Genomic DNA, 27,195 nt, shown 5'->3' with positions numbered 1-27,195 from the left:
GTTTTCAGCGAGCTGTGATTAATCCGATTGCTCCCGAAAAGTTTTAGTGTTGTGGGGTTATTTAGGAGGGGCCGATAACGTTGTCTTCGGCAATTTGGAAACCGGAAGACATTTGTGGATAATGAATTTGTTGGGATCGTTTCCGGGAGAAAAAGAAAAAAGACGCGCGATGGGAGGCGGGTAAATTATTTGGGGTATTGGAGACGGAGTCCAATATCGGGAAATAAAAGGGCGTGGAGAAGAACAAGTGTTTTCAAACGGCGAGAAAATTAGATGTTGTGTATCCTAAATTTTCTTACTATTTTTTGTGTATTATTATCTATTCTTTTTTGTGTCTGTTTGGCTATTTATGGAACAAGAGGTGAATAGACGTGCATCAAATTTAAATTTCCTCTTTATTTTCTACATTCTCTTCAGATTTTCTTTATATTCTCTCTACATTCTCTTTGGATTCTCTCTTCATTCTTTCTAAATTCTCTCTAGCTTCGACAGATTTTTTCCAACTGCATTTCCTATTTCTTTCAATCTCTTGATTCTATTTAACTTTTGCATGTTTTCATTATTTTTTTTAGATTCCTTAGAAATCCTTTTTCGGATTTTTTCTAAACCCTTTTGATTCGTTTCTAAATTCTTTGGCATTCTTTTCAAATGCCCTTTTCTAAATTTTTGGATTACAATTATTAAAATCTGCTTTAACATTTTTGGAATCTGACGTTTCATGAAATTTCTAGATTCCCTAGGTTCTTGTGGTTTTAAGTTTTAGGCAACGAATTTTTATGCCATTTTTTGCATATTTAATACGAGTTTTTTTACAAAGTTTTCTTACGTTGCTTAAGTAACGAAGCTAATAACGCATCTAATGTGGAAACAGTCTATTAGCGCATTCAAAACAAGTAGGGCTATGTTACAATAGAAAATTAGTGAAAACCAATTTTATAAATATTTTATTAAAACACTAGTGCTGTTAAGAAGCAGTGGTTTTAAGTTTTAGACTAGAAGTTTTTATGCTATAATTTTGTATATTTATTGATTTGTTTTTTTTTCTTATTTTCATACGTTGCTATAATAACAAAGCTTTTATTACATCCAAAGTGAAAACAGTCCATTAAAACATTTAAAACGAGTGTGGAAAGAGCTCTGTTACAATAGCAAATTAAAAAAAAGTTTTATAATACTTTTATTAAAACACGAATGCTGGAAAGAACGAGTGGTTTTAAGTCTTACGAATTTTATGCCTTTTTTTCCATATTTAATACTTTTTTAATTAATAATAATTACTTATTTAATAATTTTCTTACATTGCTATAGTAACTAAGATGTTAACGCATTCAATTTTTATGCAATTTTTCCAGATTTGCGTCTTATAAACACAATTTATTTCCTCCATTTCTATAAAAACAAAAGCTATTAACGCATCCAAAGTAAAATAGTATATTAATGCATTCAAAATAAGAGCGGAAAAAACTGTTACAAATTTGGAAATATGTCGTATATTAAAAATCAAGTTTTATAATAATTTTATTAAAACACAAGTGCTGGAAAGAAAGAGTGGATTTAAGTTGTATAGAACGACTATGTTTTGCCTTCTATTTTGCATTTTTAATACATGTTTTTATTACAAAATTTACTTTTTACTTTCTCTTTGCTATAATAACAAAGCTATTAACGCATCTAATATAAAAACAGTTTATTAAAGCATTCAGTTTTTATGTTATTTTTCCCAATTTGCATCTTAAACACATTTTTTTTTCTCCGTTGCTAGGATCAAGAAGCTATTAACGTATCCAATGTAGAAATTGGCTATTAATGCATTCAAAACCAGTGCGGAAATGCCAGTTTCAACAGCAAATTATAAAATAGTAAGTATATTAAAAAACGAGTTTTATAACACAACATTTGTATTAAAACACTAGTGGTGAAGACAACAAATGCATTTGATTTTTATATGTATAACAAGATTGATGTCCATTTTTTTATATTTGCATATTTAATAGATACAAGCATTTTTACAAAATGTTTTAACACTGTTACAGTAACAAGCTATTAACGCATTCAAAGCGAATGCTTAAATAGCTCTGCTACAATAGCAAATTAGAAAATGTGTAGTATTTTAAAAATCGAGTTTTATATTTTTCCTATTAAAGCACGAGTGCTGGAAAAAAAAGTGCTTTTGAGCTTTATGAAACGAGTTTATATACCATTTTTATTTGCATATTGAATACAAGTTTTTTACAAAATCTTCTTACGTTGCTATAATAATGAAACTATTAACGCATCCAATTTGGAAACATGCATTAATTTTGTATGCAATTTTTCGCGATTGGCATGTTAAAAACATTTTTTTTCCTCCGTTGCTATGTTATCAAAGCTATTATCTCATCTAATGTGAAAATAAGCTATTACGAATATTACAGAACAAGTTTTTAATGGTTGAATTAAAACACGACTACTGAAAAAAATGAATGCATGCAATTTTAATTATAACAATGTCTATTTTTATGATTTGCATATCTAACACAAGTTATTTTAAAAATTTTCTTACATTGCTATAGTATTATTAACATATCAAATTGCTCTGATACAAATTCGAAAATAGTATATTAAAAAATGAGTTTAATATTTATAGTACAAGTTTTTAAACAAGAATACTGGAAAAAACAGGTTTTTATGCAATTTTTTTAATTTACATATTTAATATGTTAGTTACACGTTACTATGGCAACAAAACTATTAACGGATCCAATGTAAAGTCAGTTTAATAACGCATTCAAAACGAATGCAGAAAAAGCTCTGTTTAAACAGCAGATTAAGAATTAGTGTATTAGTAAATGAGTTTTAAAACACGAGTGCTGGAAAAAGTTTAATTTGCATATTTAATATGTCGTAGCAAAGCTATTAACGCATCCAGTGTAGTAATGGTTGGTTCATTATCGCATTCAAAACAGATGCGAAAATATCTCTGTTTCTTCAACAAATTAGGAAATAGTTATTTACATAGTAAAATACGATTTTACGACTTAACAGCACTCTCAGGCGGCATTTGCTAAAGAGACGTAAAATCCTCCCAGTGCGAGATTAGTAAAAAGTTTTTTGGCTGATAAACGATCGAAAACCGAATTAAAAATGTTGATCTGACACATCTAGTAATTCATTGACGATTAATTTTTATTTTGACTTTTTGAGTGTAAAACCAGTTTGTTGTAAAAATTGCTTTCCTTTTAAATGCCCCTGAACGGCAGCGTAATCTGACTTGTTTTACCGCACTGCTGAAGCTTTTCCCCACTGACACCGCAATAGTGAATTTTGCAATTCAACATGCCAAAAAAATAATTTTGAGCCCATTTTTGCCAGTTCAACGTAATCTAAACCAAATTTACCTGAGACGTGATCACATCCGAACTTTCATAACATCAAAATCCAGTTTGCGCTCGCTAATGCGTTTGCCGCTAAATTTAGCACGTAATGGTCGTATTGTTTTACGAAACAAACTTCGACATCCTGTTTTTAATGAACAGTTTCGAGTTCCATTTGCCTCAAAAACTCCCGAATTATCAAAACCGGCGTCAGATGTGCTGGATTCAAACGACCCCTTAAATGAATTTTAAATATTTGCGGAAGACAATCCTCTGTTTCTGGTCTCTTGAATGTTTAATTCCGTCGAACTGACGACATTCTAGAGGAGCTATCGATCGTGAACTTGCATTCATTGCATGTGAAAAGACATAGCGAGACCTGATCCGTTAGAATACTTCCAAATTGAAATGTTTAGGAATTTTGAATTAGAGGTTAAATACATGAGAGACATTTCTATGCAATCAAAGCTTTATAGAATTGTTGAAAGGACTAGTTTGCGCTGTATCATAGATACTTCCTTTTGTTGTGTAAAAATAATGCAGATGGCATGGTTTCATTGTTGGTCGTAACTTCAAATATGTACAAAAGCGTTATAATGAAAATAACTGAGCTGAGATAATTCATGCATTATGAAAGTTTCAGCAAATACTGCTGGGAGAGAGTAGAAACGAGCATAAACTTTCGAGGCAACTTTACATGGAAAAAAACGGGAATAATCCACATGTGAATACCCTTATTTGAAGTTTACAGTTTCTATTAAAATTGGCGAAAATTTACGAAAAAACGTTAGATTTTATTAGATTCTTAGATTTTTTTGTATTCATTAAGATTCCGTCAATTTTTTGATTTTTTTTAGAAGGTCCTCAAGTGTTCCAGATTCCGAGCCTTTGGATTCGTTCAGTTCAGACCTCTTGTTTTTTCTTTTTCCATGTATGTATTTCAATTTTTCTATGCTAAAGATCTCATTTTGATTAGTTTTTGCTATCAAGAGCGTTAGAAACTGAATTTAATATGTGGGCTTTTGCTACCAAGAAAGCCAGAGACACTGTCTTTTCGAAATAGTCTTTTGCTACCAAAACGCTAAAAATGTTTTTTTGCCATATGAAACGACCAAATGCGCCAAAGTGTCTGTCATTTACAATTGACCTTCTGCTACCAAAAGTACCAGATTTATTTTACATTTAGTCTTTCGCCTTTTACAATTGTTTTGTTGTCAAGAAAAAAGCCAGAAAATGTTTTTTCCAACAGTTTTTGGCACCAAAGACAAATGGCCCTTTGCACCAAGAGCACCAAAAACACTGTCTTTCACATTTTTTGTCTTTTACAATTGTTTTTTTGTCAAAAAGAAAGCCAGAAAGTGTGTCTTACAATTGGTTTTTGTCACCAGAGACTGTCTTGTGCAAATAGTATTGCTACCAAAAGTACCATAAACATTATCTTTTACCTTTAGATCTTTGTGTTTTACAATGGTTTCTTTTTTCATGAAGAGAGCCAAAGAGTGTCTTTAGCTACCAAGAGTGCCAGAAACTTTTTTTGCTACTAACAGCGCCAGATACACTGTCTTTTACGATTGATCATTTGCTACCAAAAGCGTTAAGAACTGTCTTTACAAGTGATTGCGAGCTGAATTTAAAATTAGTATTTTACTACCAACAACGCCTGGGACTGTCTTTTGCAATTGGTTTTTGACAACAAACATTACCTTTGCTGACCAAAAACGCCGAAAATTGTCTTTCACGAGCAGTGCAACCAAGAGCGTCAAAATGTCTCTCATCTAAATTGGTATTTTGCTACGAAGAGCACCCATAGACACTACCTTCTAGTTTTAGTTCTTTATCTTTTCTAGTTGTTTTTTTGTCAAGAAGAAAGTAAGATAGTGTCTTTCACGAGTGATCTTTTGCTACCAAGACCGCCAGATACTGCCTTTTAAAATAGTTTTTGCCACCAGATCCTGTCTTTTGCTAATAGCCTATTGCTACTAAGAGCGCAAAATACACTGTGTTTTACGAGTGATATTTTGCTACCAACAAACCCTAAGACTGTCTTTAACAATTGGTTGTAACCACCAAAGCGCCAAAGACGGTCTTTTGCAAATGGTTTTTGCTGTCAAGAGCGTCAGAAACTGAATTTTATGTGTGGGCTTTTGCTACCAAGAAAGCTAGAGACACTGTCTTTTCGAAATAGTCTTTTGCTACCAAAACGCTAAAGATGATCTTTTGCGAAAAGAAACGATCAAGAGCCCCAAAGAGTCTGTCATTTACAATTGGCCTTTTGCTACCAAAGACAGTTTTGTTGTCAAGAAGAAGACCAAAAAATGTATTTTCCAACTAGTTTTTCCCACCAAAGACTGTCTTTTGCATCAAGAACACCAAAGACACTGTCATTTAGATTTTTTTTCTTTTACAATTGTTTTTTTATCAAGAAAAAAGTCAGAAAGTGTCTTTTGTAATTGGTTTTTGTCACCAGAAACTGTCTTTTGCAAATAGTGCCAGAAACTGAGTGCCAGAAACTTTTTTTTGCAATAGGTCTTTTGCTACTAAGAGCGCCAGATACACTGTCTTTTACGATTGATCAATTGCTACCAAAAGCGTTAAAAACTGTCTTTTACAAGTGATTGCGAACCGTGTTTAAAATAAGTATTTTATTACCAAAAACGCCGAGAGCGTCAAAGGGTTTATCATCTAAATTGGTATTTTGCTACCAAGAGCACCCATAACCACTGTCTTCTAGTTTTGGTTCTTTATCTTTTCTAGTTGTTTTTTTGTCAAGAAGAAAGTCAGATAGTGTCTTTTACGAGTGATCTTTTGCTACCAAAACCACCAGAAACTGCCTTTTACAATGGTTTTTGCCACCAAAGAGTATCTTTTGCTACCAAAACGCCAAGAATTGTCTTTTTCAGACAGACAGTGCAACCAAGAGCGCCAACGAGTCTGTCTTCTAAATTGGTCTTTTGCTACCAAGAGCACCATAGACATTGTCTTTTACGTTTAGTCTTCTGTCTTTTACAATTGTTTTTTACAAAGACGAGAGCCAAAGATTGTCTTTCGCAATTAATCTTTTGCTACCAAGAAAGATTAAAAATGTCTTTTACAATTGGATTTTGCCACCAAAACGCCAAAGTGTTTTTTGCAAGTGGTTTATTGCTACCAAGAGCGCTATAAACTGGGTTTTGCGAGCGTTAACAAACTTAATTTACAACCAATATTTTGCAACCAAAATCGTCAAAAACTGTATTTTAATTGGTCTTTTGCTACTAACAACCCCAGAAACCGTCTTTTACAGTTGGTTTTTGCCACCAAACTGTGTCTTTTGCAAGTGGTCTTTTGCTTGGGAGACAATTGCTACCAAAAACGTATTTGCAATTGATGTTTTGGTACCAAGAACGCATAGGACTGTCTTTTACAATTGGTTTTTAGCGACAAAAAGTGTCTTTCACAAGTGGTCTTTCGCTACGAAAAAGGCTAAGAACTGTCTTTTGCGAGCGGCAGCGAGCTGAATTTATAACTCCCCTTTCGCAATCAAAGAAGCCAAAAAGTATGTCTGCTACAATTGGTCTTTTTCTACTAAGAGCACCATCTTTTTCATTTAGTCTTCTGTTTTTCACAATTGTTTTTTGCCAATAAGACATCCAGATGAAGTGTCTTTTACGAGTAATCTTTTGCTACAATTGGACTTTGCCACCAAAGCGCCAAAAAAAGTCTTTTGCAAGTGATTTACTGCCATTGAAAGCGCCGAAAACTGTCTTTTGCTTGTAGGCTTCTTGTCACCAAAACCGCTAAAAACTGTCTTATTTACAGCTGCTCTTTTGCAATCAAGAACGCCAAACAGTGTGTCTTCTACAAATGATCTTTTACTACCAAGAGCACTAGTGACATTTCCGTTTACATTTAGTCCTTTGTCTTTAATAACTGCTTTTTTAGAAAGAGCCAGACATCGTCTTTTCACAAGTGATCTTTTGCTACCAAGAACGCCTAAAAATGTTTTTTACAATTAAATTTTGCCACCAAAACGCCACAAAGTGTCTTTTGCAAGTGGTTTATTGCCACCAAGAGCACCAAACAGTATGAGTCTTTCGTCTTTTACGATTTTGTTTCAGCCAACAAGAGAACCAAAGAAAATCTTTTCAAAGTAGTAGTCTTTTGCTACCCAGAACGCCTGAAAATGTCTTTTACAAATATATTTAGTCACCAAAGCGCCAGAGAGTGTCTTTTGCAAGTGATTTATTACAGCCACAAGCGCCGAAACTGTAACGAGCTGTTTACAACTAATATTTTGCAATCAAGAGCATCAAAAATAGTCTTTTCTATTAGTTTTATATGCTTTGAAAAGCCCTAGAAACTGTATTTTACAATTAGTTTTTGTCACCAGAGAGTGATTTTTTGCTACCAAGAACGCCTCGAAGTCTTTTGCAATTAAATTTTGCAACCAAAGCGAGAGAGGGTGTCTTTTCTATTAGTCTTTTGCTACCAAGAGCAGTCTTTTACAATTAGTGGTTTTTGTGACCAAATAGTGTTTTGCAAGTGGCCGTTTGTTACCAAAATTGTCACAAACTGTCTTTTGCGAGCGGTGGCGAGATATATTTTCTACCGATAAGCAAAGAATTGCTGACTTTTACAATTGGTCTTTTGGTACCAAAATCGAATGGCAAATAAACCGTGTTCCAAAATGATTCTTCATCTTTAGAAAATAATTTCTTTTGTGCCGGTCGCCTTCTACTGTGTTTGAACTAATTCTGTCACTTTGGACTTGTGTCAATAGTATCACTTATCAAATGTCAAAATAACCAATAGAAAATGAACTTAAACAACAAACAGCCAAACTAAGTAGAAGTTGAGTCAGTTTTATCGATCCACTTGTCCTAGATTAGTATCTATTTAATAATTTTTAAAAAGTATTTTGAGGTTATGTAACCAACGTTCAATCATTATCACCGTAAAGCGGCTTTTTTTATTTGTACAGAAAAGTGTAGACGACTAGATGCAAATCTTTTTTAAACATGCTGTAGATACCGAAATTACCACAAAACCGAAAAATCTTTCATTTTGGACTTAGTGCTCTGTAACCAGGGTAATTTCTTTCACAAGCAATAAATGCAGAAATATGTATAACTCCGTTATACAAGATTAATGAAACAACTCTTTGAGATCTCGAAACTTTGCGAAGAAGTCTATAAAAATTTACATAAAAAACAGAGACGTCGAAATTTAACGTTTCCATTTGCTGAAAAATGTTCTTGCCTTCGCGAAAAATCAAACAAACCGTTGAATGTTTAGAGAGACTGAGTAAACAAAACGATTTTTAAATAGTATCGCAAAGTCAAATAATCTAAAATTTAAGACTAATTTAATTGAAAAAGTTTTACCCAAGTCAGAAAAAAATGCAAAGCAAAAATGCAGTAATAATTACTTATCGAAAAATCCTCGCCCACTTTGATCGACCTAAAAGAACAAGCGACTAATGAGAACATAGCTCGCTGTCCTCGCCTGAAAATCGCATTAAACCCAAACGAAATATGTTTCCCGTTTAAATTCGCCCTTCCTGCGCGCCATTGCAGTTTCTTTCGATTACCGAAGCTGACTTTTAACTTTTTGCAAGTGGAAATTCGCCGGAAAACAATTTATGGCCCCGTAAATTCCAGTTTCTTTTACATCGTCGTGTTATGTCAAGTAGACACGCACACATACTGACACACATGAAGGAGGTGGGTGTTCGAGACACAAAACGGCACAGTAAAACAGCAACTTACCTCCTGGATTATTCGGATGCCGATCCGGTAATTGGACGGCGACACCGAAACCCCCGAGTTTTACGGGGGCTGAGTTTTCTTTGGTCGCCAGAAGTATAGAGTCGGGTCGGATGTCCCTGTGGACAATGTCGTTTTCATGGCAGTACCTCAAGGCCTCGAGAATCTGACGCATGTAATGACTGGAAACGACAAAAAAAATAAAATAAGGAGCTTGTGCTGTGTGGTTTCGACGAAACAACTGTACATAAATAATCTAATTACTCGAAGTCGAACTGGCAACAATTAGCTTAATTAAACTCAGATATGCATTAGCAAATTAGTAATTTCGTCTCAAGCTGAGGAAAGTGGCGGAAAGTCCGCACCTTATTCCCTCAGCCTGTCATCGTAAAAATGGGAATTTCATGTGTGCCGCCGAATGTTGGATAATAAATTCTACTTGCCTAGCTACTGCCTCGCTGTAAACGAATCCCGAGGATGCTCTACGTACTACTTCGTAACAGAGGTCGGAACCGTCCATACTGAAACAAAGTGATAAATTACATTAGAAGATGTGACCGAGACTTGGACTAAATTGTAAACAAAAGTAATGTAATTTTTGTGTAACGTGGATTGGAGGAAAAGAGGTGAAAAATGGGGGATGTTTTGGAAGTTATAATGAGTGAAAACATGTTTTGATGATGCTTTTAGAGAAATTAAGTCTTTGGAAAATAATAAGGACAAAGCGGAGGTAATGTTTCTTTGATAAAAGGAAAAAGTGCTGTTGGAAAAAAAAATAATGAATTAAAAATTCAATTTTATGAATCCTAAAGTTCTGAAAGGTTTCAGAGAAGAGAACTTCAAGAGCTCTTAAAAAATCCTAGAAAATTCAAAGCTAATAATAAAAATAAAAACAAAAACTCGAGTAAATGCAGAAATTTAAATAATCCAAAGAAATTCTTAGAAGTTCTGGAAATTTAGATCAGAGAACTGTTTCAAAATTCAACCAAATCAAAAAACGGAAATAAAGATATAAACGAAGTTTAAAAGTACAAAAAAATATACATAAAATAAAAAGAAGTAAGTATAATAAAAAAAGTCTAATCTTAAGAAATCGGAAATATCCAAAAAAACAAAAAAATTAAAATCTAACAAATTAAAAAACATCCTTGAAAATTGCAGTACACTTTAGAAAGACCTAGAGGATCCGGGATAGTTTCAGGAAATCCTGTAAAAATTCCAGAAAAATTTAGAAAATTGCAAACAAATCCAAAAAAGTCCTAAAGAAATCTAAAATTTAAAAGATTCATTGAAGGATTTGTAAATAATTTTGTAAAATCCTAAAAACAAAAAAAATTCCAACGAAATCCAAAAGGATCTCAAAAAATCCTAAAAAATATGAACAATCCCTAGCAGGAAACTCTGAAAAACTCTAGAGAATAATAACAAGACTTTCAAAATTTCAAAATGTCCCGAAAACTCTAAAACCTAGAAAAACTAAAAAATCTCAAAAATCTCTAAGATTTCAATAAAAAAAATAGAAAAGCAAAAACAAAATTCGTAAAAAATTCTAGAAATTCCCAAAGATTCAAAGTATAGATTATCCAGAAAAACAAAGAGAATACCGAAGGATGTTAGAGAGAACTGACAAATTAAAGAACTGCAAAAAATACAAAAAATATTAAATTCAAAATCAAAAATACATTGAAAGAATATTTGAAAATTTAAGAAAATTGAGGAAAATTTTTGAGATTCCTGGAAGTCTTAGGGAATTCTAGAAAATGTCAGCAAACTCCAAAGAATCCCAGACAATTCTAAAATCGTCAACAGAGGTCAGTTGTTTGTTAAAAAACAAAAAAAATAAGAGAATTCAAAAAGTTCTTTAAAAATTCTGAAACATAAACAATAGCAAGAATCTAAAATATCTAAAGAATGCAAAATGTGGACAAACAAAGAAAGATCGAGAAATATTCCTTAAAACTCTTAGAAAAACAGAAAAAAAAAATTTAAATCTTAGGAAATCAGAAGGATCCAAAAAATTAGAAAAACTCGAACAGTCCAACAAATTGAAAAAATCCTTAAAACATGTAGGAAGGAAAATTTCAAGAACTGCAAAACAATACAAAAAAGTCGTCAAAAAAACTAAAATTTAAAACAAAAAATTCAATGAAGGTCTCCTGGAAAGTTTCTCCAAATTCTGAGAAATGTCAGCGAAAAATCGTTGAAAATTGTAAAAGCTTCAAGAGGAGCTTGTCGTTTCATCTAGAATTCTCGAAAATTGAATATTTGTATCCAAAAAAGCATCAAGGATCGTAACACCGAAAATCGTAAAAATTCTGGAAAATGTTTAATAGTCCTAGATCATTCTAAACAGAAATATAGAAAATAAACAATGCATTCAAAAAGCCCAAAAAATTAAAATAATCGTTGAAACTTACCGGAAAACTCCCTAAAATCCAGACAATCTTCTTATAAAAGTTCAAAGAAGTTCAAAATATAAATAATCAAGCGAATCTAAAGAAATTTAAGAATCTGAGGCAACGAAAAGATCTAAAAATATAAAAATGAAAACAAAGCATAATAAACTTGAAAAAAAAACTCAAAGGAAAACATAAAGAAGAAAAAAGAATTAAAAAAATCTTAGAAAATAAAAAAACAAAGAATCAGAAAAATTCAGAGAGTCCAACTAATTCAAAAATTGCAGAAAACTCTAGACAATCCTAAAAAGTACCAAGACGTCTTTCAAAAAAAGATGTATCCTAAAAACTACAAATTCGCAGTAATTCAAAATCCAGAAGATCTAGAAAATCTAAAAAATTCAAAAATATCTAATTTTTAAATAAAAAAGTTAAAATTAAACTAATAAAAGACATAGAAAGCACCCAAAATAATTTAGAACAAAAATCCTATAAAATGTTGGCTGATCCCGGAAACCCCCAAAAAATCTCAGGAAACTGGAGAACCAAAGACCAAAAAAAAACAAAAAAAAAAGCAATCATAAAAAATAGAAAAAATTAAAAAATCTGACGAATTAAATTGAAACTTTCCAAAAATCGAAGGCAATTTCAAAAACTACCGCAAAATTTAAAACCACTTTAGTGGTAAGTTAAGTCATCCTAAAGAATCCAAAAAGTGTAAAGAAGAAAATCTAAAATTAAATTGAAAGAGTAAAAAAATAGCCGCCATTTCTTGGCAGTCAAAATTCCTCATATCCTCATATTCTCTCTTGGAAATATTACAAGATCAAATAAACAATAATCCTATCAGACCCATAATATCCTCTTATTTATTCCATTCCAGAACCCAGGAAATTGATCATTTTACCGAATTTGCATTTATCTAAACTCACGACTTCTTGCGACTTGAAAAAACGTGACTCCCACAATGCGAATTAAAAACAACTCTCCACATTTCACTTTTCCCCGCAAGAAATCGATGTCGCCACGGCCATCGAGTTAATCTCCACCAGCTGAGCTAACGCTGCCGCTGGTCCAAGCAACAGCGTCGTGACGCCATAAATTCCGCAAAAGAACACGTCAGATGTGCCTAAAGTTTTTCGATTACGTATTCAACTAGCACCGAAAAAAGGCAATCGTATTCGTGTCACATGTCCATCTAGGCTCTTTAACGATCGGAGAGAGAAAAATCGATGGTTCCGGACCTTAATAACACCGAAGAAAAATTAGAACGATCCGATTCATGACCGCAATATCTTACGAGGTGGGTCAATCCGACACTAGCGGTCGAGTCCTGAAATTTATGGTTATCGGTGAAACTGATTGATTTGTGCAACACGGACGAAACGAGTTAAATTTAATTCAGTCTAGACTTTAACAGAGTTTCTTGAATTTGCATTGCTCGCGTGAGCACAAATTCGCAGTTTCCGCATCGTCAAACATGATTTCAGACAACCGAAGAATCGAGTTTTCGATTGGGCCATTGACGATTTGTACTTACAATTCGAATACCATATACAACATCCCTTCCGACGAATACGTCTCCAGGAGTTCGACTATGTGTGGATGTTTGAGCATGTGACATATTGTAGCTTCACGTTTTAGATCTGAAAAAAAAACCTGAGATTTTGTCGGAAAAATTTGTTTAAACTTACCATCCGTACTGAGGCCTGGACTAGAAGTGAATTTAGCAACGTCTACGATTTTGGCGGCGAACTGTTGGCCAGTTTGGCGGTGAATGCAGCGTCTTACTATACTAAATGGTCCCCTGAAACGAAAATAAACACCCTAAGAGAAAAGGAAGTTGAATCCTGTAATTATGTAGCAAGCGCAGAAAGCGCTACCTTGATTACATTTGCAAGTAAACTTTCATAATTACAAACGGGGGAAAATTAAACGCCAGTCAAGTAGTTCGCAGAGTCAGAAAAACTAATAGAGCGCGTGTAATGGACGGAAGATGCTATGAATTCTAAATTTTATGATAATGATAACATTTTAGATACAAATTTATTGCCGGCGAGGCGTACCGAGCGTTGTTAAAAGTAATATCTTAAACTTACAAGCGAGGCGTGCCAAGGCTTTATGACATATACATATAGGAACCTCTCAGCGAGGCGTGCCGAGCGTTGTTAAGTAAGATAAACTTTCTAGCGAGACATGGCGAGCTTTTATGACATTATGATTAAGAGTGTCGAGCGTTTTTCAGTTTTAGAACCTCCCAGCCAGACGTGCCGAGCGCTTCTACTTACAGAAAAAATTCCATCGAGGCGTGCCGAGCGTTTATCGCCTTAAGAACCTCCCAGCGAGGCGTGCCGAGCGTTTATCGCTTTAAGAACCTAACAGCGAGGCGTGCCGAGCGTTTATCGCCTTAAGAACCTCCCAGCGAGGCGTGGCGAGCCCTCCTACTTACAAAAAACATTCCATCGAGACGTGCCGAGCATTTATGGTATGTTAAATTTCGCAACGAGGCGTACCCGTCCTTTATGACATTGAGAATCTCCCATTGAGGCGTGCCGAGCGCTCCTACATACAACAAACATTCCAGCGAGGCCCGCTGGAGGTATGTTAAACTTGCCAACAAGGCGTGCCTATCCTTTATGACATTAAGAACCTCCGAGTGAGGCGTGCCGAGCGTTTATCGTATTAAGAACCTCTCAGCAAGACGAGCCGAGCGTTGTTAGAAGTAATATAAACTTTCTAGTGAAGTATACCGAGCCTTTATGACATTAAGAACCTCCCAGCGAAGCATGCCGAGCGTTGCTAGTAATACAGGGTGTCCCAAAAGATGCGCACTAAATTCTCAAGATACGACAGCTGAATTATCGCCATCCTTAAAACTGAAAATATAATTTTGTTTCGATTAATAGTTTCCAAATAGTAGGGCTCCAAACTTGACCAATGAAATGCTGCCATTCATAAAAGAAGTAAAAGATAACTTAACTTAATATTTTAGTTGCTATCCAACGTGTTCTAAAACTACACAGTTGTACTGATTTGGTCAATCAAGCCGGATCTGAAAATGCGGCATTTAATGTATAAATCAGTGCTCGCTTCGCTCGCACTTGACCAAGCTATTTTTTTTTGTGGTTTTCAAAATGTAATCAAACAATGCAGGTATTCCAAGAGTAGCTGATAAACAATTTCGGTCCATTGAGCCGGATCTGAAAAGTGCAGAATTTGATGTAATCGAACTATGCATGTATCTGAAAAGTAACAGTTGAAGTAATTTGGCCCATTAAGCCGGATCTAAAAATGCGAAATTTGATGTATAAATCAGTGCTCGCTTCGCTCGCACTTGATGACAAGTTTTTTTCGAGTCGGATCTTGAAAAAGCGAAATTTGATGTGAAATACAGTGCTCACTTCGCTCGCAATTGACCAAAACGGTGAGTATTTTTTTTGCAATTTTTAGAATGAAACATGTTCGAAAATTAACAATTAGATCTATCGAGCCGGATTTGAAAAATGCGAAATTTGATGCGAAATTGATGCTCGCTTCGCTCGCACTTGTGAATGTCTTTTTTTCCTGAGATTTTCAAAATGAAGTTGAACAATACAGTTATCCCGAAAGTGGCATCATGTTATCCCGAAAGTGGAATCTAGAAAAACGCGAAATTTGATGTAAAATTCAGTGCTCGCTTCGCTCGCACTTGACAACGTTTGGTCCATCGAACCAGATCTGAAAAATGCGGAATTTCATGCAGGGATGAGTGCTCGCTTCGCCCGCTCTTTACAAATTAGATTATTACTATAGTCACAATTTTATAACTTTGGTTTAACTTCGCCTGCCTTTTAGGCCAATAGAATTTTGGATGAAAGTCTGATTCAATCTGCAACATTTTGATAGTTCGTTGATACAGGTGTCCCAAAAGGTGCGCACTAAATTCTCAAGATACGACAGCTGAATTATTGCCATCCTTTAAAATTGAAAATATAATTTTGTTTCGATTAATAGTTTCCAAATAGTAGGGCTCCAAACTTGACCAATGCTGCCATTCATAAAAGAAGTAAAAGGTAACTTAACTTAATATTTTAGTTGCTTTCCAACGTGTTAACTAACTTCTCATGTAATTTGTCTGGTCCACTGTAGAAATGAACTGTCATTACTGTCACAATTATTCGACGATTTCTCCTAAATTATTATTGTTATCAAAAAGTCGGAAGAATTTTGAAAAAGCTTTCGTTTAGTTTTAAACTCCACAAAATCAATTTTATGCAAACAAGAAAAAAATAAAGTAGGTAGATGCTTATTTGAAACACATTGAACAACTAAAGACAAACATAAAGATTGTACGATAAATAATATTTAAACAAAAAACCTATCAACACGAACATCACAAAGTAATAATAATTAATTATTATAAAAGGTGTTCAAAGTTATGACCGTTTCCATTAATGCAAGCGTTTGCACGTCTTCTTATGTTCTCTTGAACACGCTCTAACATTTCTGGTGTAACAGAATCAGTAGCAATTCTCACTCTGTTGAGTAGTTCTGGCACATTGTCTGGTGCAGTAAAATACCCTTGATTTTTAAAATGTCCCCAAAGAAAAAATCCAACGGAGTTAAATCAGGCGATCGAGCCGGCCAATGAACATGTCCACCTCGACCAATCCAACGATTGCCAAAATTTTCATCCAACCACCTTCGAACTAGATCAGCAAAATGAATAGGTGCGCCATCCAGTTGAAACCACATGTTTATTCGTAAAGCTAGTGGTAATTCATCCAAGTGATCTTCTAGTTCATTATTAAAAAAATGTAATAAATGTTGATGGTTCATACGATTTGGTATAACAAAAGGTCCAATTAGTCTATTGCCAATTATGCCTGCCCACAAATTGATTCCAAATTTACGCTGATGCCTGCTACTTCTAAAAACGTGGGGATTTTCGATTGCCCAATAATGATTGTTATGCATATTAAAAATTCCTTCCCGTGTAAATGTTGCTTCATCAGACCAAAGAATTTGATTAATAAAGTTATCATTGTGCTGCAGAAGCCACTGACAATATTGTACAAGAGGTCCCCTTCTTCTAACGCATGGACCCTTGTGTAGTGATAAGGATGGTACCGTTCAGTTTGCAGTATTCTCCCAACCAAACTACTGTTCACTCCAAATACTCTTGATATACCACGAATACTTTGGCCAGGAAAATTCTCAACATGCTCCAAAATAGCTTCTTCTAGTTCGGGCGTTCTTGTACTTCTAGGACGACCAATTTCATATCGTGAACGTATTTGTCCTGTTTCCCTTAGACAACGATCTAGTCTTTGAAAGACATTTTTGTCTGGTAATCGACAAAGAGGGTAAAGTTCTGCATATTCTCTACTTGCAGCGGTAAAATTTCCATTACAACCGCCCAACACTGCGTACATGTCAATATTCACCCACAGAATACAACATTTTGACAATTTAAATAACACTTATCAAATGTCAAAACATTTTACGATAAAAGTGGCCCACTCAAATGTTTAGGTAAAATGATTTTTAAACATTACATAGCAACGCAAAAATACCTTGCCACACTAATTTAAGAAGGTCTCTTATTGGTCAGACTTATTGATGTGTAGCTCGAAAACTACATTAATGAACACAATTTTTAAAGCAAAATTTTTGTGTGAAGAATTCAAGGAAACATTTTATGACAAGTTAGTGCGCACCTTTTGGGACAGCCCTGTATAAACTTTTCAGCGAGGTGTGCCAACCGGTTATCATTATGAAAACCTCCCAACGAGACGCGCCCAGCGTTTATCAAAATTCAATCCTGCCAACGAGGCGTACTGAGTTTTTATGACTAAAAACCTCCCAGCAAAGCGGACGCCTCGATTTGTATACCATTTTTTGCACAATTATAAAATTGAGATCAAATATTATCATCTTAAAGTAAGTAATGTCGCAGGTTTTTCCGCTAATCAAATAGCAACAATTATTATCAAAATAGATACATACTTATGTTACAAATTCGTCAAAATCTCTAATGTTCATTTCTCCAGAATCCCATGTTATCATTGCACTGATGAAATTTGGTGTTTACGAAAAAATCGTATTTTTGATAATTTTTGCCAACACCAAGAATTGATCAAATAAATTTCTTTGAAAATTATAACAGACAATTCAAACATTGAATTAATTATACAAGGTGCCACAGTGTCCCGATCGCCAATCTAGCTGAACAAAAATCATTACTCATTACTTAATTTTTTTATTTTAATGCTGTTCAATACCTCTTTAACTGTATTTTCATCATTCACGTTGATTTAATTTTCATTGAAAGTTTTGAAAAAAAAACTGACGAAGATATGGACTTGTACTCTTTTTAATTGCAACCGCCCGTATATGCTTGAGATTTTTCGAATGCGTAATCTTTAATGGTGCTTTAATTAAGCAGAACTATGTAGTTCCAGACTGAAATAATTTAAAACAAATTTTTAACTCTAGTTAAAGTCAAGATTTATTTTATACTTAAAAAAAAACTTCAGAAAGCAATAATGTTATTTTTTAAAGCATATCCCTGGAAAAAAGAAGTTTTCTTAGTTGAATAATCAATGTCAAAAATTTGCAAAATTCAAAAACAGTTTGAAAAAAATGAGCTTGCATATCCTGATAATTTGGCTGAAATAGCAATGCTATTGACGACAACGAAATGTGTACGGCAAAATTGTCTAGCGTAATTTTTACTTTAAATCATAGGCGTACTTCTAATTGTCATTTATGACAATTGATGACAATAGTTAGTTAAAGAGCTATTACAAAATTTGATGATAATCGGTCGCTAAGTGGCTGCTGATTAGTTAGAGTTGTAGAAGTAAAATAAATGGTTTAGAGAAAAATAAAAAAGAACGCCACTGGCCAAAGTCTGATTTACATTATGAAAATTCAGAGAAAAATCCATGAGAACGAAAAAGTCGTTCACATTTCGGTGCCGCCAATAGTACAAGAGAGTGAAGTGGTTTTGCTAGCTGTAGATGCAATTCAGATAAAAACAAACCGGATATACGCACAGTAATCGACAGTTTGAAGATTTTAGAGCAATATACATTATTCAGAAATTCAAATAAACAAATTTGATTTTTGGTTTTTGACCAGCTAGATATGCCATCGAGACCACTGTGGGGTGTTGCAAAAAAAAATTTTTACAACTCGACAATATCAAATAAATCTAAATTTTTGACATTTTGAAAAATGATCATACAAACAAGATTTTCATGTGATTACATTTTTGAAAAAATATATTAAATTCTGCAAAGAATCCAAAAATCAAAAAATATTTGATATGTTCTATTTAAAACAATAAACTTCTTCCAGTATAACAAACTGCCACAGAGCAAAAGTTTTTCAAAAATAGTATATTATAATACAAGTTTATAAGCAAGCCTTTAAGGTTCAAGTATACCCCCTATCTCAAAAACGGTAAATTCAACAATTTTGAAAAAAAAAACTGAAAATGTAAAATTTTATTCTAAATCATCACATCAAATTAAAAAAAAATCTGTCCTGCTGTTTTCAAGATAATTTCAAAAACCTTAGTTTTTAGGTACTTTTTAGCTGCTTTCTTTTAAACTGGTGGTTAGATTTACTTCAAATTTTGACATGACTTGCCTTGTGGGAATTTTTTTATAATTTTTGAATTTACAGTTTTTAAAATATGTGTATTTTTTGATAACTTTTGTTAATATCTACTATAACTGCTTTTTTTTTCAATATACAAGTTATTTAAATATTTCTCTCATATATTTACGTACCATAAATTAGAATCAATCAAATACACTTTGTAGCACAGAGTAGTCGGAAAAAAAAAATTAAAGCTGGGATACTATGACACATTTCGATCAAAAACTATGCTATAGGAAGTGGTGTCCCCAAACGGCCTGGAAATAATTCAAATTATTTTTTATATCTTATAATAGAATGCGCTTTCGTCGCCTTGTTGATAGATTCCTTTCTTACGGGCAAAAAACTGCATCAAACACGCTGTATGATTCATACAATTGCCCATTAAAATACTCTGTAAGGCTTGTTCTTACGAAATGCAGAAAAAATAATATGTTCGACTGGAGGTTTATTTTTAGCCCAAAGATGCATGTGTTGACAGAGACAAAAACTTATTTAAAGTTGCTACTGTTTGTATTTCTTCCTTTCATAATATTGTGCAAGATGCAGAAAAATCTAGCTAATAGTATTGACGGCTGCGACACTCGCTTTAAAATGTAATTTTTAGCGATTTGTGAGAGTTTGTGGAACCAATCTTTGATTTTTTTTTAATATCTCAGTTGTAATTTATGAAAATTGTTGTCAAAGTTTGATGAGAAACGAAAATGTTTTTATTTGTTAGTGTTGTTAATGTTAATATTATTTGTTAATGTTTTATTAAGTTAGTTTTCAAATTTATAGTCAAATTGGAAACTACTTTTATACCAAATGTCAACATCTTGTATCACAAATTTCATCTACTCTTTAGTTCACTTTAAATCGTAAAATTAAATTGTGGTCTTTTTGATGTTAACTAACAATTTTTAGGGTCCATAAAAATTAAACACGCCCGCGTTAATTGAAATTGACCTTCTTACAATAAATGTACAATAAATGTAGTTTGCAATTTTCAAAACTAAGTTGATTTTTTTTTTCAAATTTTACACACTATTTCTATTAGATTGATATATTTTTATCGCAGTTATGCTGAAAAGAATTTGAATTATTCAACTCAACTCAAAAATCGCTAAACATTATTACACGTCGCGACGCCAAACCAACGGTGATAAAAACAATTTTTTACGTCAGATTTTATGTAAATTTGCACATTTTTATCTTTGAAATTAAAGACAATTTTGGGGGTGTTCATAAGTGTTGCCGGACCATGTATTATGTTCCGATTTATCCTACATAAAAGAAAGTTAGTTTTAATTTGTATTTTTTTTCTTACATTTTTTTTATTCTTCTCTTAATTTCCATAATGTAAATGAGGGTTTGAGCAGTGACTTTTTTTTATTTTTCTCTAAACATTTTATAGTAGCTATACAACCCTTACTAAACAGCAGCCACTGCTCTTGATGACTGGTTATCTTCAAATTTTGCAATGGCTTTTGTTTTTTCGACTTCGGTTCAATGTTTAGCCGATTTTAACTAACTACTGTCATTAATTGTCATAAATAGACAATTTGCCGTACACATTTCGTTGTCGTCAATAGTGAAAAACTTCATTTTTTTTTAAATGTTAGAAAAATGTCGTCTAAGAATTTGTGTTTCCAAATACGAGTAATTGTTGATGCTTGGACATCTGCAGCAATACGCACTTTTTGTCAATTAAATTTAAACGAATTAATCTTGCATGCTTACAAAGCATTGATTCTCTATGTATGAATGTAAACATTTATAATAGGCTACCGGACTGTTTTTTTTTTATTTCAAAAAATAACTCTGTCCAGTCTGAAAACATTAAAAATCAGTGTCCATTTTTTTTCGCACTTTATTTATACCAAAAAAAATATTTAAAAAATGGATAGTTTCAAACACGCGCCTTGGTGACGTAACAACTTCTTAGTCGACGCCTATTGGCTGTAAGTAATGCCGAGGTCATTGGTGAAAACGATGAAGTTGAGTTTGAATTGAGGTTATAAATGCATAAAATGTGTGTGCAGAACGTGAATTGCTGTAGTTTTTGTATCTTTCTTACTTTAGTGCTGCAATAATCGAAAAGCGAAAATGGACAGATGACGTTCGGTGCAGATAATTCCTGAGCTGACTTATGAAAACAAAACTTCTGATTGGTTGACGCAAGTGTGCTATAAATCGGAAACCAGTTAAGAATTATAACCATTACTCTATCTCACTCTCACGAATGCAACATTCCATTGACGTATGCGTTTTCTTAATTCATATGCATAGAAAGGAGTTATGACGTAGTCACTGAAGACTTATTTAAACTAACAGCGCGATGCTGGATTTCAAACGAATATTTAGCTAATAATTCCGACCTTTGGAGAACAAAAAATCTGTTTGGTAATTGATTCATGCGTATACGTAACTCATAAACATAATAAAATGCATGGATTTTTCTGGTGTCCGGTAGCCTATTTTTATGAAAGAAGTACAAAAATTAATATGTTTAGTATCATAGTGTGGTGTTAACCTTTATGTTATGAAGGGTTTGGACGTAAAAGATGTTAAGTTACAAAGAGCCGAAAAATATTTCAAAAAAATGAAAAGTTAATATTATAACAATAATTGAATGGTGTTATGCAACAAAGATTCAGCCCACAAAAAAAATTGATGCACCTATTCAACTGTAAAAAACTAATATTTAAAAGAGCTGCTTTTGGAGTTGTACTATAACTTATCGCATATTCTAACGCGTAAAATATGGATAAAATAACAAATCCGAAAATTATTTTTTACACCCCAACCCTTCAATTATATTTCTATTCTTTCATGTGACCATTTCGTAGAGACCCTACTTCAAATAACTCTACCGTAACTCACTCCACAAAACAGCGCATCCTTTTGATCAGTAGTAGTACTCCACTAGAGAGAGCATCGTAGTAAAACAAATGATACTACAGGGTGATTTTTTTAAAACGGTTGGCGTTGTAGAATTTTTATTTATGAACCGATTTCAAAAATTTAAAAAACAAATTAAATGGTTTTTAATTTACTATAAACTAATGATTTTAAAATTTTTCTAAATGTCTTAGTATCATTTGGGGGATACTCAACTTTCTTATTTTAAATTGACACCCATATTTTTTTTTTCATAATTTAGAAGATATTAATTTTCTTGATTCAGAAATGTGTAATATTTTCTACTTTTACAAAAAAAATTTAAAAAAAAAATCAAAAGTGAAAAAATTTAGGCAATAAAAGTTAATAAAATCAAGGTGCGTGGTGTCAAATAACACAATATCGTTATTGTAATGTCAAAAAGCAGCAAATAACAGAAAGAACAAGTTTTCTTTCAACAAGATGGGGCTACACCTTACAATGCACAATGCAGTTCTCGTAGGTGTCAATTGTGCAATGAAAAAAACAAGATGGCGGTTCAACAGTATTTTAATTAAATTAGGTAGTTGTTTTTTCTACTTTGTAATTATTATTGTCTTTTGTTATTAATAATTTCAAAAAAAAAATGCCGATCCTTTCTGTTATTTGCTGCTTTTTGACATTACAATAACGGCATTCTTTTATTTGACACCATGCAATAGATTGTATTAACTTTTATTGCTTATTTTTTTTTCAATTTCGATAATTTTTTTAAAAATATTTTTGGTAGAAGTAGAACATATTGCACATTTCTGAATCAAGAAAATTAATATCTTCCAAATTATGAAAAAAAAAATATGGGTTCCAATTTAAAATAAGAAAGTTGAGTATCGCCCAAAAAATACTAAGACATAAAATTTAATAAAATTTTTAAAATCATCAGTTTATAGTAAATTAAAAACCATTTAATTTGTTTTTTAAATTTTTGAAATCGGTTCATAAATAAAAATTCTACAACGCCTGCCGTTTTAAAAAAATCACCCTGTATAAAAAATCAAATTCAACAATTGTGCCATCTCTCGTAGGAGAATGTCATCATTTGTGGGTTCACTTCAAAGATGTTTTAGTATTATAACAAATTCGGGGTAAGGTCTTAACTCTGGGCCAACATCATCGAACAATCTCAGAAAAGCACCATTGGTTTTGTCCCTTTCTAACACATTGAAAACTGACAACTAAATAAGTCTATCCTTTTCTACAGTATCTGAGAATTGATTGGTCAAGAGAATTGGCGCGTGATTTGAATTTAAAGGATGAGAAACCTTTAAAATAAGAGAATAAAAAAAATTTAGCGTAAAATCGCTCGCATTAGCGTTACACACTACACACACTAACACAGTTTTTAAATAAAGTCAAATCCAACACAACACAACACAAACCAATCAAATATTATGTTAATCGGTTTGCAAATGAACCCAGAACAAATGAACGCAACGGAAAGACGCTGTCCTGTCCAGTCCTGTCACATTTCTGGCGTCAAACAGAAATAAGTCACGACGGACGAGCTCCAACGTTATTGGCTGGATCTTATAGAAAAGGAAAGACTGAACATCGATGAAAATTTCAATGTGAAAGAAAGAGAAGTTTTATAAAAGTATGTTGTACGCCCGAATCTGTTATACTAAAACATCTTTGGTTCACTTGAACCTTAAAACACGCACGACGAGTTTAAGAGTTTTAAAGTCGTAAGTGTTTTAAAGGCGCTTATAAACGAGTGTTATACGCTATTTTTTATTATACCTATCCATTTACAATTCTTTTGGAGCATTGAAAAAATGCTAATTTGCACAATAAAATTATCAAAGGTTGTTTGTGAATCGTTTTCGTAGAGACGGTTAACAATTGTTTTACGTTGTTAAGCACATTTTTTCACGTTTGTAAAAATCCGTTCAGAAAATGAGTGAAGATATTAAAAAGCTAGCAGAACATGCAGAACTGCGATTAAGTCTGAATCTATCCGACACTGAAAAATACACTGGTCATGCTTTCCGACGAACTTCAGACAATTATGGCAAACAGTGGTATGAGCATCGATTAGTTAAAACGTCAGGTGAGATGAAAATCTTTGAGTGTGACTAGTGGCTATATTGAAGAATACACTTCAAACAAAATAGTGCTAAATCAACTTCATCAAGAGCTATAGACGTCCAACAGAAGAATAAAAATGAAAAAGCTTCCACTAGTTATGAATTAGAAGCCACAAACAACAGTAACCAGCTTAAAGCGGCGGGCTTTGAAATTTCAAACAATAGTAATTGTAATTTTCATGTTTATTTAATATTGTAAATAAAAATTAGTCCAGACATTTGACTATTTCTTGCTACATGGACAACTTTAAAGCTTTAGTGTTTTAAGACCCGTTTTTGCACGCTTTTGCGTGTTTTAATTTAGGATTATAATGCAGGTAATAAATAGTATATTAAAGAACTTGTTTTATAATGGCCAATTTGGTGCACGAGGTCCCGGTGTACAAAACGAGCCGTAGGCGAGTTTTGTATGGGACGAGTGCACCAATGCCATTATAAAACAAGTCCTTTATACTATTTTTTCGAATTTGCACCCCTTTTTTAATAATAAAATTAAATTTTAGAATTCTAAGAGTTTTCGTGTTACACGATTGGTAATGGTTTTGTAACCACGACTTGCCACTTGATTTTCAAATTTAATTTAAATTTTGACATTTATTGAGTTTCACTGTCACTGAATTTTGACATAACGTAACCTAACCTCACAGCCAGTATTCATATCTATTATATTTAGGTACAATTATTGTTGGCCGCAAAGGACAGTTCAAATATATTCATCCTTTTTTATTCACGCAGCAATTTATTAAACACAATTTGGTAAAAACCAAATTGACCAAGAACTTGACAGGAAACAGGTGACAGCCAGACTAATTAGATCTGCCAATTCTTAAAAAACAAAATTTCCTACTTTGAGTTCTTTTAAAGATACCTATAAACGACTCCAAATTGAGTACTCTAATGGACCTATTAAAACGGCAAATTCGAAAAAAACATTTTTTTCGACGACCACAATGAGAAATGTCTGAATTCGCACGGCTTTCTATGACTGAAAATTAGACTAGCGCACTTCAACTAAAAAGTAGTCACGTGGGCGTGTGAAAAGTACTTGCACCACGGCTTCGACGTAAAAAAAAATGGCAATGGCGCTGAGCTGCCGCTAGCTATGGAAGTACAGTTCAACAAACGCTCTAGTGCGGTTATGGCTTTGACTTTTTAAATCGTTTACAGCCACTTTACCGCAAACTCCCATAAACATAATAACCTTGAAGTGGTTGGGTCTTATCTGCCTTGAAATGAACCGTAATAAATTTTTTACTCAGCTGGGCAGTCTTACAAATCGAAACAATGAAATTCCTCAAAATACGACTTGAAGTGCAATTATATGAAACTTACAAATAAAATTATAATAATTATCTTATAACTCGATTGATTTACACAGTAAACTTGTGGAATAATCTTATTATCTCACGTAAACTATAACAAGATAGCCAATTAGGCAATTATTCTGTTTCATTTATTTTTAAGATATTCGTATACACTTAAAACTATTTCTTTAGCTTCCGGTGATAAATGCATACGAGACATACGAGGTGTAGCCCCGATATCTACTTCGGGTTCAACATCTTCAACGCCAATTACTTCAAAATCTCCATTAAAGTTCTCATCCTGTGGTTGAACCACCTCATCGATTTCGATAAATTCCATATTGTCGCCATTTTCTTGAAGATCAAATTCGTTGTGATTCCAATGTCTCCACATAATGATTCTTTAATTATAATAAATGTAGTTCTAATTATACATATATAAAACATACCTTTATGAAAATAAGGATTTGCTATTGTTAGTCTAGAGAAAGACTGTTTGAAATTCGAACTCGAAACTCAGGAACCAAAAAAAATACAGAAAAAAGAAAAGACACACGTTGACGAAGCTGAATTTTACTAGAAACTGATTCTTTTCAAAAGTGTAAGCACTAAAGTAAATTCTCACCCCCACATTTGCCCTTTTACTTTAATTTTAAACCGACATAATAAAAGAAACTGGAAATCCCAAAAACTTGGCGTCTTGGTCAGTTTATATACCCTAGATAATCAGATTATATCATCCATTTTTATCCACTGTCCAAGAAAATCTCATCCCCTCATTAGCCCTTTCTTTGCAGTTTATGAGTGTCAAAGATCAAATATGCCGAAAAAACATTGAAACTTCCGGTAATCCAGAATTCCTAGACGTGTTTTGAATGTTGTGTCTTGATTATTGTTATCGGTCAGCTCTATTAAGTATAGCAATCAATAAATAGACGTCTAAAATCAGATAGTTTCAAAAATTAATGATAATTTATAATCATTCATCGCTTTATATAAATTAATGTTGATAATGAATTATCATAAAAAAGAATCATTTTAAAAAAAAATTCCTGTATTCATATGATTAAAAATAATTGTAATTGTACCTAAAGTTTCAAATAACTAATGATAAACGCTAGCTACTTTGAGGAATTTCATTGTTTCGTTTTGTAAGACTGACCAGCTGGGTAAAAATATTTATTACGGTTCATTTCAAGGCAGATGAGACCCAACCACTTGAGCGTTATCATGTTTATAGGGGTTTGCGATAAGGTGGCTGTAAACGATTTAAAAAGTCAAAGCCATAACCTCACTGCAGCGTTTGGTGAACCGTAGTCTGCTGTCACATTTTCTTGAGAAATTATTCGAAGCGTGTTCTTTTCATCTTTCGACAAAAAGTGCTAAAAATCAATCTATTTGATGGTATGAGACAACCAAGCAGACGTGATCGTCGGAAAAGTACAGTGTATAACACGTGCCGATTGGATATTTCACACGCCTGCGGCTCGTAGTTCAACTATCACATCGTGTAAAATATCCAACTTTCAGCACTAGTTTTACAATATACTATTGTGCTTCTATCGAAGGGTCTTTCTCCTTAGTTTCCCCCCACCCAACTCAATTTTTAACTTAATTATCATCGTTAGCTTTCCCCGAAATTTTCGCAAACACTATTTCGCCTTCAACAAACAAACTGCTAAGTTTTCCAAGTGTTAATAGACGCTTTCAACAACTTTTACAGCCAGCTAAACCCTCTT

The 27,195-nt window shown here is 33.1% G+C and overlaps 1 protein-coding gene across 9 annotated transcripts in view; it reads right to left on the bottom strand.

Annotated features, from left to right (window-relative positions):
* Nucleotides 1–27,195, bottom strand: part of CASK (peripheral plasma membrane protein CASK) — a 351,460-nt gene that overhangs the window by 296,093 nt on the left and 28,172 nt on the right. For all 9 annotated transcript variants that reach the window (XM_088034543.1, XM_088034544.1, XM_088034546.1 and 6 more), the window contains exons 2-5: nucleotides 13,188–13,300; nucleotides 13,034–13,139; nucleotides 9,541–9,618; nucleotides 9,101–9,279 (exon numbers count right to left, since the gene is read on the bottom strand). In XM_088034543.1, the coding sequence (XP_087890669.1) occupies nucleotides 9,101–9,279; nucleotides 9,541–9,618; nucleotides 13,034–13,139; nucleotides 13,188–13,300 (476 nt within the window). The remainder of the gene's footprint in view (nucleotides 1–9,100; nucleotides 9,280–9,540; nucleotides 9,619–13,033; nucleotides 13,140–13,187; nucleotides 13,301–27,195) is intronic.

This window comes from Gnatocerus cornutus, chromosome 4 (genome assembly GCF_029298725.1).
Source record: "Gnatocerus cornutus isolate USDA-ARS CGAHR chromosome 4, icGnaCorn1.1, whole genome shotgun sequence".
In the NCBI taxonomy this organism is placed as follows: domain Eukaryota; kingdom Metazoa; phylum Arthropoda; class Insecta; order Coleoptera; family Tenebrionidae; genus Gnatocerus; species Gnatocerus cornutus.
The sequence above is the reverse complement of the archived record's forward strand: the minus strand, read 5'-3'. Positions and strand labels throughout refer to the sequence as shown.